Source organism: Bos javanicus, chromosome 16 (assembly GCF_032452875.1).
Source record: "Bos javanicus breed banteng chromosome 16, ARS-OSU_banteng_1.0, whole genome shotgun sequence".
NCBI classification, from domain to species: domain Eukaryota; kingdom Metazoa; phylum Chordata; class Mammalia; order Artiodactyla; family Bovidae; genus Bos; species Bos javanicus.
This window is the reverse complement of record NC_083883.1, coordinates 21,950,698-21,964,453: the sequence shown is the minus strand read 5'-3', so window position 1 is coordinate 21,964,453 and position 13,756 is coordinate 21,950,698. Positions and strand designations below refer to the sequence as shown.

At 39.2% G+C, this 13,756-nt stretch overlaps 1 protein-coding gene across 5 annotated transcripts in view; it reads right to left on the bottom strand.

Moving 5' to 3' along the window:
* The window catches only part of SPATA17 (spermatogenesis associated 17), a 243,061-nt gene that overhangs the window by 85,447 nt on the left and 143,858 nt on the right, over positions 1 to 13,756 (bottom strand). For all 5 annotated transcript variants that reach the window (XR_009729880.1, XM_061382208.1, XM_061382209.1 and 2 more), the window contains 2 exons: positions 9,919 to 10,122; positions 4,378 to 4,526 (listed from right to left, as the gene is read on the bottom strand). Coding sequence is in view for 4 of the 5 variants with exons in the window: in XM_061382208.1 (XP_061238192.1) it covers positions 4,378 to 4,526; positions 9,919 to 10,122 (353 nt within the window). In the remaining variant the exon portion in view is untranslated. The remainder of the gene's footprint in view (positions 1 to 4,377; positions 4,527 to 9,918; positions 10,123 to 13,756) is intronic.

Here is a 13,756-nt window from a genome sequence, read left to right as displayed (position 1 = left end):
AAGAAATTTACCACCCCAAAATAATTGGGGGAAAAGTGTTTATTATTTTTTTATTCATTATATGTTGGGTAATAATCAATTATTGAAAGAATCTGCTGAATGCTCTACAGCTAAAATCTCACTTCAAGTAATCACTATAAAATGAAAAACTTTATGAAAATTACTTGAGATGCTTGCCAATTTTATCTTTCATATGAGTTTATTCAAAACTATTTAGTTTTCAAGAGTCTCTTCAGAAATGCATGATTAAAATAAAGCACATTATATATTCTTTTCTGACTGATGAAACTATCCAAAATCCACTGTGCTAGATAAGAGGCAATTCTAGTTTCTTTATAAACCAAAGCGTACTTAGTAATATATTTTAGAATTATTATTATATAACATGTAATATGATTAGTACATATTATATAAATAAGTAATTGCAGTATGTATTATGTAGTTAACTTATGTAAATATTTATCATACATATTAAGTTATAATAATTAAAATAATTTCAATTACAATAATATAATAATTGCCTATTATTTATTTATTATATATTGTAAATTATTATTATAAGACATTACAAAGATAATTTCAAGATACTTTATACAATAATAATAATTTTAAAAAGCTTTTCTAGATTTTAAATTGTCTTTTTATAAATTCCATATAACTACTGATGACAAATGCCTGAAGTGAGAAGAAGTACTTTGGAGAAAGAGGTGTGAATTTAGACACAAATCAATGATGCTAATATAATAATCTAAAATTGCATGTGCTCTTAGATCGCCCTTTATCTTTCTCAATCATCTTCCTCGATATAAGGAAACTAAACACTTACAGAATGTGGTCCACTGGAGAAGGGAATGGCAAACCACTTCAGTATTCTTGCCTTGAAAACCCATGAACAGTATGAACAGGCAAAATGATAGGATACTGAAAGAAGAACTCCCCAGGTCGGTAGGTGCCCAATATGCCACTGGAGATCAGTGGAGAAATAACTCCAGAAAAAATGAAGGGATGGAGCCAAAGCAAAAAGAATACCCAGCTGTGGATGTGACTGGTGATAGAAGCAAGGTCCGATGCTGTAAAGAGCAATATTGCATAGGAACCTGGAATGTCAGGTCCATGAATCAAGGCAAATTGGAAGTAGTCAAACAAGAGATGGCAAGAGTGAACGTCGACATTCTAGGAATCAGCGAACTGAAATGGACTAGAATGGGTGAATTTAACTCAGATGACCATTATATCTACTACTGCGGGCAGAAATCCCTTAGGAGAAATGGAGTAGCCATCATAGTCAACAAAAGGGTCCAAAATGCAGTACTTGGATGCAATCTCAAAAGCAACAGAATGATCTCTGCTCGTTTCCAAGGCAAACCATTCAATATCACAGTAATCCAAGTCTATGCCCCAACCAATAATGCTGAAGAAGCTGAACTTGAATGGTTCTATGAAGACCTACAAGATCTTTTAGAACTAACACCCAAAAAAGATGTCCTTTTCATTATAGGGGACTGGAATGCAAAAGTAGGAAGTCAAGAAACACCTGGAGTAACAGGTAAATTTGGCCTTGGAATATGGAATGAAGCAGGGCAAAGGCTAATAGAGTTTTGCCAAGAAAATGCACTGGTCATAACAAACACCCTCTTCCAACAACACAAGAGAAGACTCTATACATGGACATCACCAGATGGTCAACACCGAAATCAGATTGATTGTATTCTTTGCAGCCAAAGATGGAGAAGCTCTATACAGTCAGCAAAAACAATACTGGCAGCTGACTGTGGCTCAGATAATGAACTCCTTACTGACAAAATTCAGACTGAAATTGAAGAAAGTAGGGAAAACCACTAGACCATTCAGGTATGACCTAAATCAAATCCCTTATGATTATACACTGGAAGTGAGAAATAGATTTAAGGGCCTAGATCTGATAGATAGAGTGCCTGATGAACTATGGACAGAGGTTCATGACATTGTACAGAAGATGGGGATCAAGACCATCCCCATGGAAAAGAAATGCAAAAAAGCAAAGTGGCTGTCTGAGGAGGCCTTACAAATAGCTGTGAAAAGAAGAGAAGTGAAAAGCAAAGGAGAAAAGGAAACATATAAGCATCTGAATGCAGAGTTGCAAAGAATAGCAAGGAGAGATAAGAAAGCCTTCCTCAGCCATCAATGCAAAGAAATGGAGGAAAACGACAGAATGGGAAAGACTAGAGATCTCTTCAAGAAAATTAGAGATACCAAGAGAACATTTCATGCAAAGATGGGGTCAATAAAGGACAGAAATGGTATGGACCTAACAGAAGCAGAAGATATTAAGAAGAGGTGGCAAAAATACAAAGAAGAACTGTACAAAAAGGATCTTCAAGACTCAGATAATCACAATGGTGTTATCACTCACCTAGAGCCAGACATCCTGGAATGTGAAGTCAAGTGGGCCTTAGAAAGCATCACTAGGAACAAAGCTAGTGGAGGTGATGGATTCCAGTTGAGCTATTTCAAATCCTGGAAGATGATGCTGTGAAAGTGTTGCACTCAATATGCCAGCAAATTTGGAAAACTCAGCAGTGACCACAGGGACTGGAAAAGGTCAGTTTTCATTCGAATCCCAAAGAAAGGCAATGCCAAAGAATGCTCAAATTACCACACAATTGCACTCATTGCACATGCTAGTAAAGTAATGCTCAAAATTCTTCAAGCCAGGCTTCAGCAATACATGAACTGTGAACTTCCAGATGTTCAAGCTGGTTTTAGAAAAGGCAGAGGAACCAGAGATCAAATCGCCAACATCTGCTGGATCATCGAAAAAGCAAGAGAGTTCCAGAAAAACATTTATTTCTGCTTTATTGACTATGCCAAAGCCTTTGACTGTGTGGATCACAATAAACTGTGGAAAATTCTGAAACAGATGGGAATACCAGAGCACCTGATCTGCCTCTTGAGAAACCTGTATGCAGATCAGGAAGCAACAATTAGAACTGGACATGGAACAACAGACTAGTTCCAAATAGGAAAAGGAGTACGTCAAGGCTGTATATTGTCACCCTGCTTATTTAACTTATATGCAGAGTACATCATGAGAAACGCTGGGCTGGAAGAAGCACAAGCTGGAATTAAGATTGCCAGGAGAAATATCAATAACCTCAGATATGCAGATGACACCACCCTTATGGCAGAAAGTGAAGAGGAACTAAAAAGCCTCTTGATGAAAGTGAAAGAGGAGAGTGAAAAAGTTGACTTTTAAAGTTCAACATTCAGAAAACTAAGATCATGGCATCTGGTCCCATCACTTCATGGCAAACAGATGGAGAAACAGTGGAAGAAACAGGGTCAGACTTTATTTTTTTGGGCTCCAAAATCACTGCAGATGGTGATTGCAGCCATGAAATTAAAAGACGCTTACTCCTTGGAAGGAAAGTTATGACCAACCTAGATAGCATATTCAAAAGCAGAGACATTACTTTGCCAACAAAGGTCTGTCTAGTCAAGGCTATGGTTTTTCCAGTGGTCATGTATAGATGTGAAAGTTGGACTTTGAAGAAAGCTGAATGCCGAAGAATTGATGCTTTTGAACTGTGGTGTTGGAGAAGACTCTTGAGAGTCCCTTGGACTGCAAGGAGATCCAACCAGTCCATTCTAAAGGAGATCAGTCCTGTATGTTCTTTGGAAGGACTGATGTTAAAGCTGAAACTCCAATGCTTTGGCCACCTCATGCGAAGAGTTGACTCATTGGAAAAGACTCTGATGCTGGGAGGGATTGGGGGAAGGAGGAGAAGGGGACGACAGAGGATGAGATGGCTGGATGGCATCACCGACTCGATGGACATGAGTTTGGGTGAACTCCAGGAGTTGGTGATGGACAGGGAGGCCTGGCGTGCTGTGATTCATGGGGTCGCAAAAAGTCGGACATGACTGAGCGACTGAACTGAACTGAAACACTTACAATGCACCTGACTTATTAAAATGATAGTTTCATATCAATGTATCAAAATAAAATTTAGTTCACTTTAAGAGAAATGTTTTTGTTCTGTTGGATCAAATTTTAAAAGCATGAGAAATATGGATATTTTCACTGGATAATGAAGGAAATTATCTTCACAGATATATGGAAAATGATCACTTATCCCCTTAAAATGCCATTCAATCTTTTCTTTTTTCCTCTGAGTAATATATACGTATTTGCGTAATATGTATGTGTATAAAATTAACATCATCATCAACACCAACCTTATCTAAAACACTTGCATATCGAAAAATGGATGTCTCTGAATAGGTCAGGGGTGGTTTACCTTTTAACACAAATAAAATGTTAGCAAATAGAAAATATTTTTAAAAACTTAAGGGACCAAATATGGTACAGCTACTTCTTTTAAGCTAAGAACTTACATATTGTCATTCACATTTCGCGCCCATTCCTGCTTCTGGAGCTGTGCTCTGGCCTCGGTCAGCCCATCGATGGGTTCCGCCACCCGCAGTGTCGGTTCCAGAGGCTTGTAGCGCTGTTCCAAAACTTCTGAAATGTCGCGGAATGGTCCCTGACAAGACAGGAGGACGTAAATATTTTATGATTTATGATCAAGCCTACTGAATATCTACAAAGAAAAGCAAGTAGCATTTACTAAATTATTTTTAAACAAGAACTTATTCTTATCTGAATTAGAAAACGCACAAGGTAAGAGCATCATATCCTTAAGAAACGTTCAGACAAGTTCAAGTGATTATACTAAAAATGTTTGAAATTAGGCAGAATTTCCCCTACTTACAAGTTTTCATACAAGAATCAGTTAACTTGCAGTTATAAAAGTTGCTTTGTTTTCTAATTTTAAAAAGCACATTTCTTATAATTTAAAAAGAATTCGCTCCCTTTTTGAGTAAGCAAAAATACTAGGAAAGATTCTTGGGCAGAGCTTTCAAACAGATAGAAATAGGATGGCAAGTTTTTTTTTTTTAATTAAAATAAAGTTTTTAGGTGAATGCCAAATCTTACATTTGGTGGCCTCCCTCCAGATAAGGAAGAGCCATATTTTAAAGCATTTTAAGTGTTTTTATATAAAATTCTAAATTCTATTGCTTAATAATTGTTCTGTTGGATCCAATTTTAGAAGCATCAGAAATATGAATAATTTCACTGGATAATGAAGGAAATTATCTTCACAGATGCATGGAAAGTGGTCATTTACCCCCTTAAAATAACCTTAAATAATTTTATTTAGTCACAAATAAAATATTTGTGATTTCTCATTTAATGGGACAAATAAATAGCAAAGTCCTTAAGCTGCAATGGTACGAAGTGGTTTATAGCATATTGCACCTTTAAATTAGCAGTTACTTACAGTAGTTACTACAAGCTACTGGTTGTCTAGTTAGTATCATATGAAACACACTACAAAACAGAAGCAGCTCAAGATTGTGCTGTGCAATCAATTACATTTTGTTTTTGCTATGATTGTTGTGCAGAAGTGATATAAAATGGACAAAGATTTCTAATCATATCCCTTATCCTTAAAGATCTCTTCTTTAAATAGGTTATCACTAACAAGACACAGCTGGAGTTACTGCAAGCACTGAGGGAAGACTGTGGGGCTAATAAAAAGAAATGATTCACGCCTCATTTATGTTCACTTATGTTTTACATTAATAGAAACCAATAATAGGAACCAGTTACCATAAAAGTCATGGACCGTAAATAACACAAATGGCAAATAAGTATCATCTAGTACTTTTCACAGCTGGACAGGAGGATTGCTATATTTGAAAGTAGTTAATGGATTTTTATTGGAACTTTAGTTTTTAAAGATACAGTAACATGATGACAAGTTCACAATTAAGAACTCACATAGGGTATTGTTTAGATTTTTAATCCTCCACTTGACAAATGTGTGATTTGAACAATATTTGGTTGTGCTGTGATTTGAACAATATTTGGTTGTGATTTGAACAATATTTGGTTGTGCTCTCAGGGGCAAATTACTTTTCTAGACCCTTACTCTTCAAATGTTGAGATGGAATAATAACTATCTCACAAAATTGCTCTTGAGATAATGCAAGACAATATAAGTAACACTCAGCATTGTACTTAGAACATATTAATAATAAATACACTAAAATTGTAATCCTAGCTTAATTATTATTATTTTACTACTCCTAGTTTTGAGAGAAGCTTGAAAAGATTTTGAACAATGGTAGCATCTAATATATAAGCAAAAAGCCAAGGCTATGACTTTGAAGGAACTGGTGTTCACAAGCGGCAAAGTCTTCTTGGTGGTCAAATCCTGCCTTCTGACCTTTGTTGATGTATCGATACAATACATACCCATTTTTAGGCCTATTCCACTACTTGTTCTGGAACTTGCTCTTGCCAACAAGATTAGGAAATGAAAGAGGAGAAATTTTACTTCAGCAAAATTTAGAATAAAAATAGACCTACTCTTCTTTTCTCATTCACTAGAATCTTAAGGACCACAATCCTTGATAATGTCCATCTTTCTATGTGTTTCGGTGCCTGGTCCATACATTTATATCTTAGACAATGAATACCTTGCCTTTGAGCTGAATAGAATACATTCCTGGTTAGCAAACTTGACAGCTGCTGTCAAGGTTCTCTTGTGCCAAGGCTTCTACTGACCTGTGTTTTTGTTGACAGGCTCTTTTAGACCTCAAGGGATCACTTGTACGAATCATACCTGGAGTGAGATGGCACCCCAAATTTCAGACAAAACTTCAAACATCAGCTCCTCTCATTGTACTCATTTTCAAATACTCATTCCTAGAGTGTGTAGACCATTCAGGATTCAACCTAAACCTGCAAGTCTTCTTGGACTCTTAGCTCTAACTCTCCAATATTTGAGAATGTGAGTCCAATTATAAGTCAATAAAGTCTTCTATATTTTTTAATAACCCACATTACTTTATAGTCATCTTATATTTATAAATTTTTCTCAAAGCTTAAATAATATTGGAAAAAAATTAACTTATTATCGTCTCACACATCTAAGAAATTCACCTCATAAGTACAGACAGACTGTCAGAGTGTAAATATTATTATTTGGACTGTAGCATATATCATCTCATGTGTCCCTAGTCACGCATGTACATTTTTATTATAGGTAAGTACAGGAAATTGTTGGCTTAAAGCTCAACATTCAGAAAACGAAGATCATGGCATCCAGTCCCATCACTTCATGGGAAATAGATGGGGAAACAGTGGAAACAGTGTCAGACTTTATTTTTTGGGGCTCCAAAATCACTGCAGATGGTGATTGCAGCCATGAAATTAAAAGACGCTTACTCCTTGGAAGGAAAGTTATGACCAACCTAGATAGCATATTCAAAAGCAGAGACATTACTTGGCCAACAAAGGTTCGTCTAGTCAAGGCCACGGTTTTTCCTGTGGTCATGTATGGATGTGAGAGTTGGACTGTGAAGAAGGCTGAGCACCGAAGAATTGATGCTTTTGAACTGTGGTGTTGGAGAAGACTCTTGAGAGTCTCTTGGACTGCAAGGAGATCCAACCAGTCCATTCTGAAGGAGATCAGCCCTGGGATTTCTTTGGAAGGAATGATGCTGAAGCTGAAACTCCAGTACTTTGGCCACCTCCTGCGAAGAGTTGACTCATTGGAAAAGACTCTGATGCTGGGAAAGATTGAAGGCAGGAGGAGAAGGGGACGACAGAGGATGAGATGGCTGGATGGTATCACTGACTCGATGATCATGAGTCTGAGTGAACTCCGGGAGTTGGTGATGGACAGGGAGGCCTGGCGTGCTGCGATTCATGGGGTCGCAAAGAGTCGGACACGACTGAGCAACTGAACTGAACTGACTGACAGGAAATTGGTTTCCCATCCTGTGAAAACAGGACAGGAAAGAAGGGTGGGGGGAAAGCAAGAAAGGAAGGGAGTAAGAAGAAGTCAAAGATGATAAGAGAGGAGGTGAGAAGAGAAGATGAGTGAAGAGAGAAAGTGAAAGGAAAATAAGAGAAAGAAGGAAAAGAATGCATGATGGGGTGGGGCGGAGAATCAGGGATAAGAAGGAAGGAGATGGAGAAAGAAGGAAAGGGAAAGGAAATTACTAGCAGGGGTAATTATTTTGTTGTATGTTAGATAAATGTATTCTATGATTATGTGCACATGTGTGATTATGTGCACATATGATTATGTGCACACCTATATATGTATATGTGTATGTACATACACATATATATAATAAAATCTTCCATACAGATGTGTATTCCATATATATATGACTGTATATCTTTATGTAAATGTATACATATATATCTTCATATAAATACCACTGTGGTACAGTAAGAAATATTTGGTCTTTGTCCCTGGCTCCTGGCATAGAGCTCCTAGAATCTTTGCAATTTCCCAATGACAGGAGTATCTTTTGTTGCTCGTGGCAAGATTACACCCAAGTTTATGCTAATAAGATGACTTAGGCTAGAGCCCCTAAGTCTCTCAGCCTCCAGATGAGATTGGTCACCAGAAACACCAAGTGATCAGAAGACTGGCACTTCCAGCCCCACCTGTGATCTCCAGGGAAGGGAGCACTATAGAGACTGAATGAGGAGAGACAGAGACAGGAAAACAACAACCATGTGAGTGACCTTGGTAGAGGATCTCCCCACCCTCCTCTCCTTCCACCCATTGCCGAGCTTTGATACAAAATTATACCCCCGCTGACACTTTGACTGCAACTTCATGAGAGGTCTTCCTCAGTCAGAGGCACTCACCTAAGCTGGACCTGCAACGCTGACCCACAGACACTGAGCAAAGAAATGTGTGTTGGTTGATGCCATCAGACTTTGGAGTAACTTGTTATACAGCAATAGATACACAGGGGCAAATCTGTATGTGAAGCTAGTCCGTAGCAGTTCTGGAAGCCTGGCTGCATGAACCAAAGTCAGTCCATTTCCGGGTGGATGCTTCCTGGAGGCAGTTTGTCTAGTCCAGTTTAAATAGGGGTGGGGGCAGGGAACAGCAACAGAAGTGTTGTTCTTTGGGATTTTCAGGACAGTGACAATCATCAAAACTCCCCCCACTCCACCCTTTAGCCCTAGAAAGTCATGGATTGATCCTGCTATATCTTAATCCATAGTGAAGATTTTTTTTTTTGTCTTTACTTGAATTTTGCATTTTTGGTCCCCCCTCCTAATTCTCCAAGTTATACTTTTTCAATGACTGCCATCCAAATTAGGTTGATAATTGTATATGATTACACAAACCATCAGGCTTCCCCAGTGGCTCAGCAGTAAAGAATCCACCTGGAATGCAGAAGAGGCAGGAGACATGGATTCGATTCCTGGGTCAGGAACATCCCCTGGAGGAGGGTATGGCAACCCAGTCCAGTGTTCTTGCCTGAAGAAACCCATGGACAGAGGAGTTTGGCAGGTTCCAGTCCATAGGGTTGCATAGAGCCGGCCACGACTGAAGCAACTTGGTACGCACACTTGTACAAGACCCACTATGAGAGGCTGATAATATATAGGATTTTTCTAGCAACAACAGGTTATAACAAATGCCATTACCACAATATTGTTACATAAAAAAGATACATACTAGCCCCAAATTCTGTGTGTTATTTTCATAGTCAGAACAATAAAATTCAGTACCAAAGAAACATTTGAATATTTCTTTGGTATATATTTAAAATGCACTTCATTTTTATTATTGAAAATTAGATTTGGGGGAATTATCTGGCAGTCCGGTGGCTAGGACTCAGTGCTATCACTGCCGAGGGCCCAGGTTCAATCCCTGATCAGGGAATAAGATCCCACAAGCTGCACGTCATAGCCAAAAAAAAATTAGATTCAGTAAAAAGTAATTTTTCTTTCTATTCACAAAGACAAAACAAAACACAGTAACTAAAAAAAAAAAACCAGAAAGAATACGATCACTGGGACAATTCTGATGTAAGATTAATGCGTACCTGACAGCGTTTCCTGTCAATAGGGGGCAGAATTCCGGACCGAGGAAAGGACCGGGCGCTGGTGCAAGCGAGCCAGTCGCTAAGGCAGATGGAGCGCTTCCGCTTCACTTCCGGGCGTCGGTGTGTTAGAGGCTTAGCCTTCTGCAGCCTCAGCTCCCATGGGTCAGGATCTTTTCTGAACGGTGAATTATATATTCCTGGAATCTAAAGCAGAACCACATCATTTTGGTTTTATCTTTCATTTTCACATAAAATAAAGGGAAGATAAAGTTGTCCCAGACAAATTTGACTATTTTAAACTATATAAGAGGTGGACTTCAGATTCATATAAGTGAAAGAAAGAAGTGTTAGTCACTCAGTAGCTCAGTTGCTCAGTGTGGGACTCGTTGCGACCCCCACCACGCTTCTCTGTCCATGGGATTGATTCTCCAGGCAAGAATACTCGAGTGGATTGCCAGTCCATTTCCAGGGGATCTTCCTGACCTAGGGATCAAACCCAGGTCTCTTGCGTTGCAGGCAGATTCTTTACCCTCTGAACCACAGGGAAGTCCAATTTGTCTGAGATTACAAAAGACCCTTTGTCTCCAGGCCAACAGTTTTGGAACCATTCATGGTTGAAAACTAAATACACTAAGAACAACTGAGCTATAGTTTCTGCCACACATGACATATTTGAGATAATTGTACCTGAGAAAAAAATAACAGAAGGACCTTAAGGCATTCATGTTGTTTTTTAACCATTAGCTATGTATATGTATATTTAACCATCTCTAGAAGTCATACATTCACACACAAACTCAAATATATAATGTTTGAACCAGTTTCAGGTACAAAGTATGAACTTAATAAATATTTGATTATTTGAATGATTATTCATTCACTGGAGAAGGCGATGGCACCCCACTCCAGTACTCTTGCCTGGCAAATCCCATGGACAGAGGAGCCTGGTAGGCTGCAGTCCATGGGGTCTCGAAGAGTTGGACACGACTGAGCAGCTTCACTTTCACTTTCATGCATTGGAGAAGGAAATGGCAACCCACTCCAGTGTTCTTGCCTGGAGAATCCCAGGGACGGGGAGCCTGGTGGGCTGCCGTCTCTGGGGTCGCACAGAGTTGGACACGACTGACGCAACTTAGCAGCAGCTGCAGCATTCATTATACAACCTAACTAATGCTAGTCATTTTAAGTTCCTTAAAATAATAATCTAAATGGTATATATATAAAAATACATGTGTATGTACATATGTGTGTATATATATATGTGTGTGTGTGTGTTTATATAATCATTCAAAATAACATCCTATATTTTTTCATATTGGAATATAATTGCTTTACAATATTGTGTTAGTTTCTGCTGTACAACAAAGTGGATCAGCTATATGTATACATCCTTTATTTAATGAGTTGTATCCACATGGTTCTATAATGTAACATTACCCTTGTTGTTTTATGACTGGCCTTGTCACACTCTGCATCAAAATAGTCAAGACTTATTTAATACAGTTCCTGTTATGCAATAGTGGTTCCATAGATGTACATGGAATAAAGGTTAAATTCAAGTTTATATTCCATTTTCTGAAAATTCAATGATGTTTGAATACACAAACCATATAGAACTACAGTTTTTACTCCTTTCATACATGCAAATGCATATTCATGAAGAAAACCTATATTTTAAAGGACAGAATGACTTGTTTGGTTGTTCTGTAGACATTCAATGCAAAGAATGTATCCATTTAGCCTGTTTTTCCTAAAAATGTGCTTTTCTCTTATGCCACTATCAGATTCATAAATATTTCTAGTTGTTATATTTACCTCTTCAGAATAAGCAAGTCTAAAGTATTAGGATGAACTACAGTATTGCCTTTGAAGAGCTATCCTGGGGAATAGAATATTTTTATATTTCATAAGATAAAATATATTTTATTTTATATTTCCAGTCTAACTCCTCAGTAAGTATTAACCTGTGTGTGTGTGTGTGTGTGTGTGTGTGTGTGTGTTCAGTTGTGTCCACATGGACTAAAGCCATGCCAGGCAAACCCACGGACTATGGAGTGAGTAGCCTTTCCCTTCTCCAGGGGATCTTCCCAACCCAGGGATCGAACCCAAGTCTCCCACATTGCAGGCGGATTCTTTACCAGCTGAGCCGCAAGGGAAGCCCAAGAATACTGGAGTGGGTAGCCTATCCCTTTTCCAGGGGATCTTCCCAACCCAGGAAGTGAACTGGGGTCTCCTGCATTTGCAGGCGGATTCTTTACCAACTGAGCTATCAGGGAAGACCTATTTCATAAAATAAAATATATTTTACTTTATATTTCCAGGCAAACTCCTCAGTAAGTATTAACCTCTCTGTGTGTGTGTTCAGTTGTGTCCACATGGACTATAGCCATTCCAGGCGAACCCATGGACTATAGCCCACCAGGCTCCTCTGTCCATGGAGTTTTCCAGGCAAGAATACTGGAATGGGTTGCCATTTTCTACTCCAGGGGATCTTCCTGATTCAGGGATCAAACCTGAATCTTCTGAATAAACAGGATGCTTTACCACTAGTGACACCTGGAAAGCCCATATTTAAGTTCAAGTTCAGTCGTTCAGTAGTGTCCAACCCTGTGCGACCCCATGAATCACAGCATGCCAGGCCTCCCTGTCCATCACCAACTCCTGGAGTTCACTCAAACTCACGTCCATCGAGTTGGTGATGCCATCCAGCCATCTCATTCTCTGTCGTCCCCTTCTCCTCTTGCCCCCAATCCCTCACAGCATCAGAGTCTTTTCCAATGAGTCAACTCTTCGCAGGAGGTGGCCAAAGTATTGGAGTTTCAGCTTCAGCATCATTCCTTCCAAAGAACACCCAGGGCTGATCTCCTTTAGAATGGACTGGTTGGATCTCCTTGCAGTCCAAGGGACTCTCAAGAGTCTTCTCCAACACCACAGTTCAAAAGCATCAATTCTTTGGTGCTCAGCTTCTTCACAGTCCAACTCTCACATCCATACATGACTACTGGAAAAACCATAGCCTTGACTAGACGGACTTTTGTTGGCCAAGTAAGGTCTCTGCTTTTGAATATGCTATCTAGGTTGGTCATAACTTTCCTTCCAAGGAGTAAGTGTCTTTTAATTTCATGTCTGCAATCATCTGCAGTGATTTTGGAGCCCCCAAACATAAAGTCTGAAGCCCATATTAACCTCTATCTAATTTTGAACTGTGGTGTTGGAGAAGACTCTTGAGAGTCCCTTGGACTGCAAGAAGATCCAACCAGTCCATCCTAAAGGAAATCAGTCTGGAATATTCATTGGAAGGACTGATGCTGAAGCTGAAGCTCCAGTACTTTGGCCACCTGATACAAAGAACTGACTCATTGGAAAAGACTCTGATGCTGGGAAAGATTGAAAGCAGGAGGAGAAGGGGACGACAGAGGATGAGATGGTTATATGGCATCACTGACTTGATGGACATGAGTTTGAGCAAGCTCCGGGAGTTGGTAATGGACAGAAAAGCCTGGCGTGTTGCAGTCCATGGGGTCGCAAAGAGTCAGATATGACTGAGCTGACTAACTAATACCACAGGAAGGGAATTATCAAGCCATGATAATTTCCCACAGATTGATTTGTCAAGGTATCAGCCAATGTATTCAGAAAAGGACAGAGAGAGAGCCAAGGAGTGGTACATGAACTTGGGCAAACTCTGGGAGATGGTGAAGGACAGGGAAGCCTGCCATGCTGCAGTCCATTGGGTTGCAAAGAGCTGGACTTGACTTGGTGACAAACAACAACAAGAGTATCAACTCAGACGAGATTTCAAGTCCCATCCCCAGTGCTTCCTTAATTGCTTGGGGAT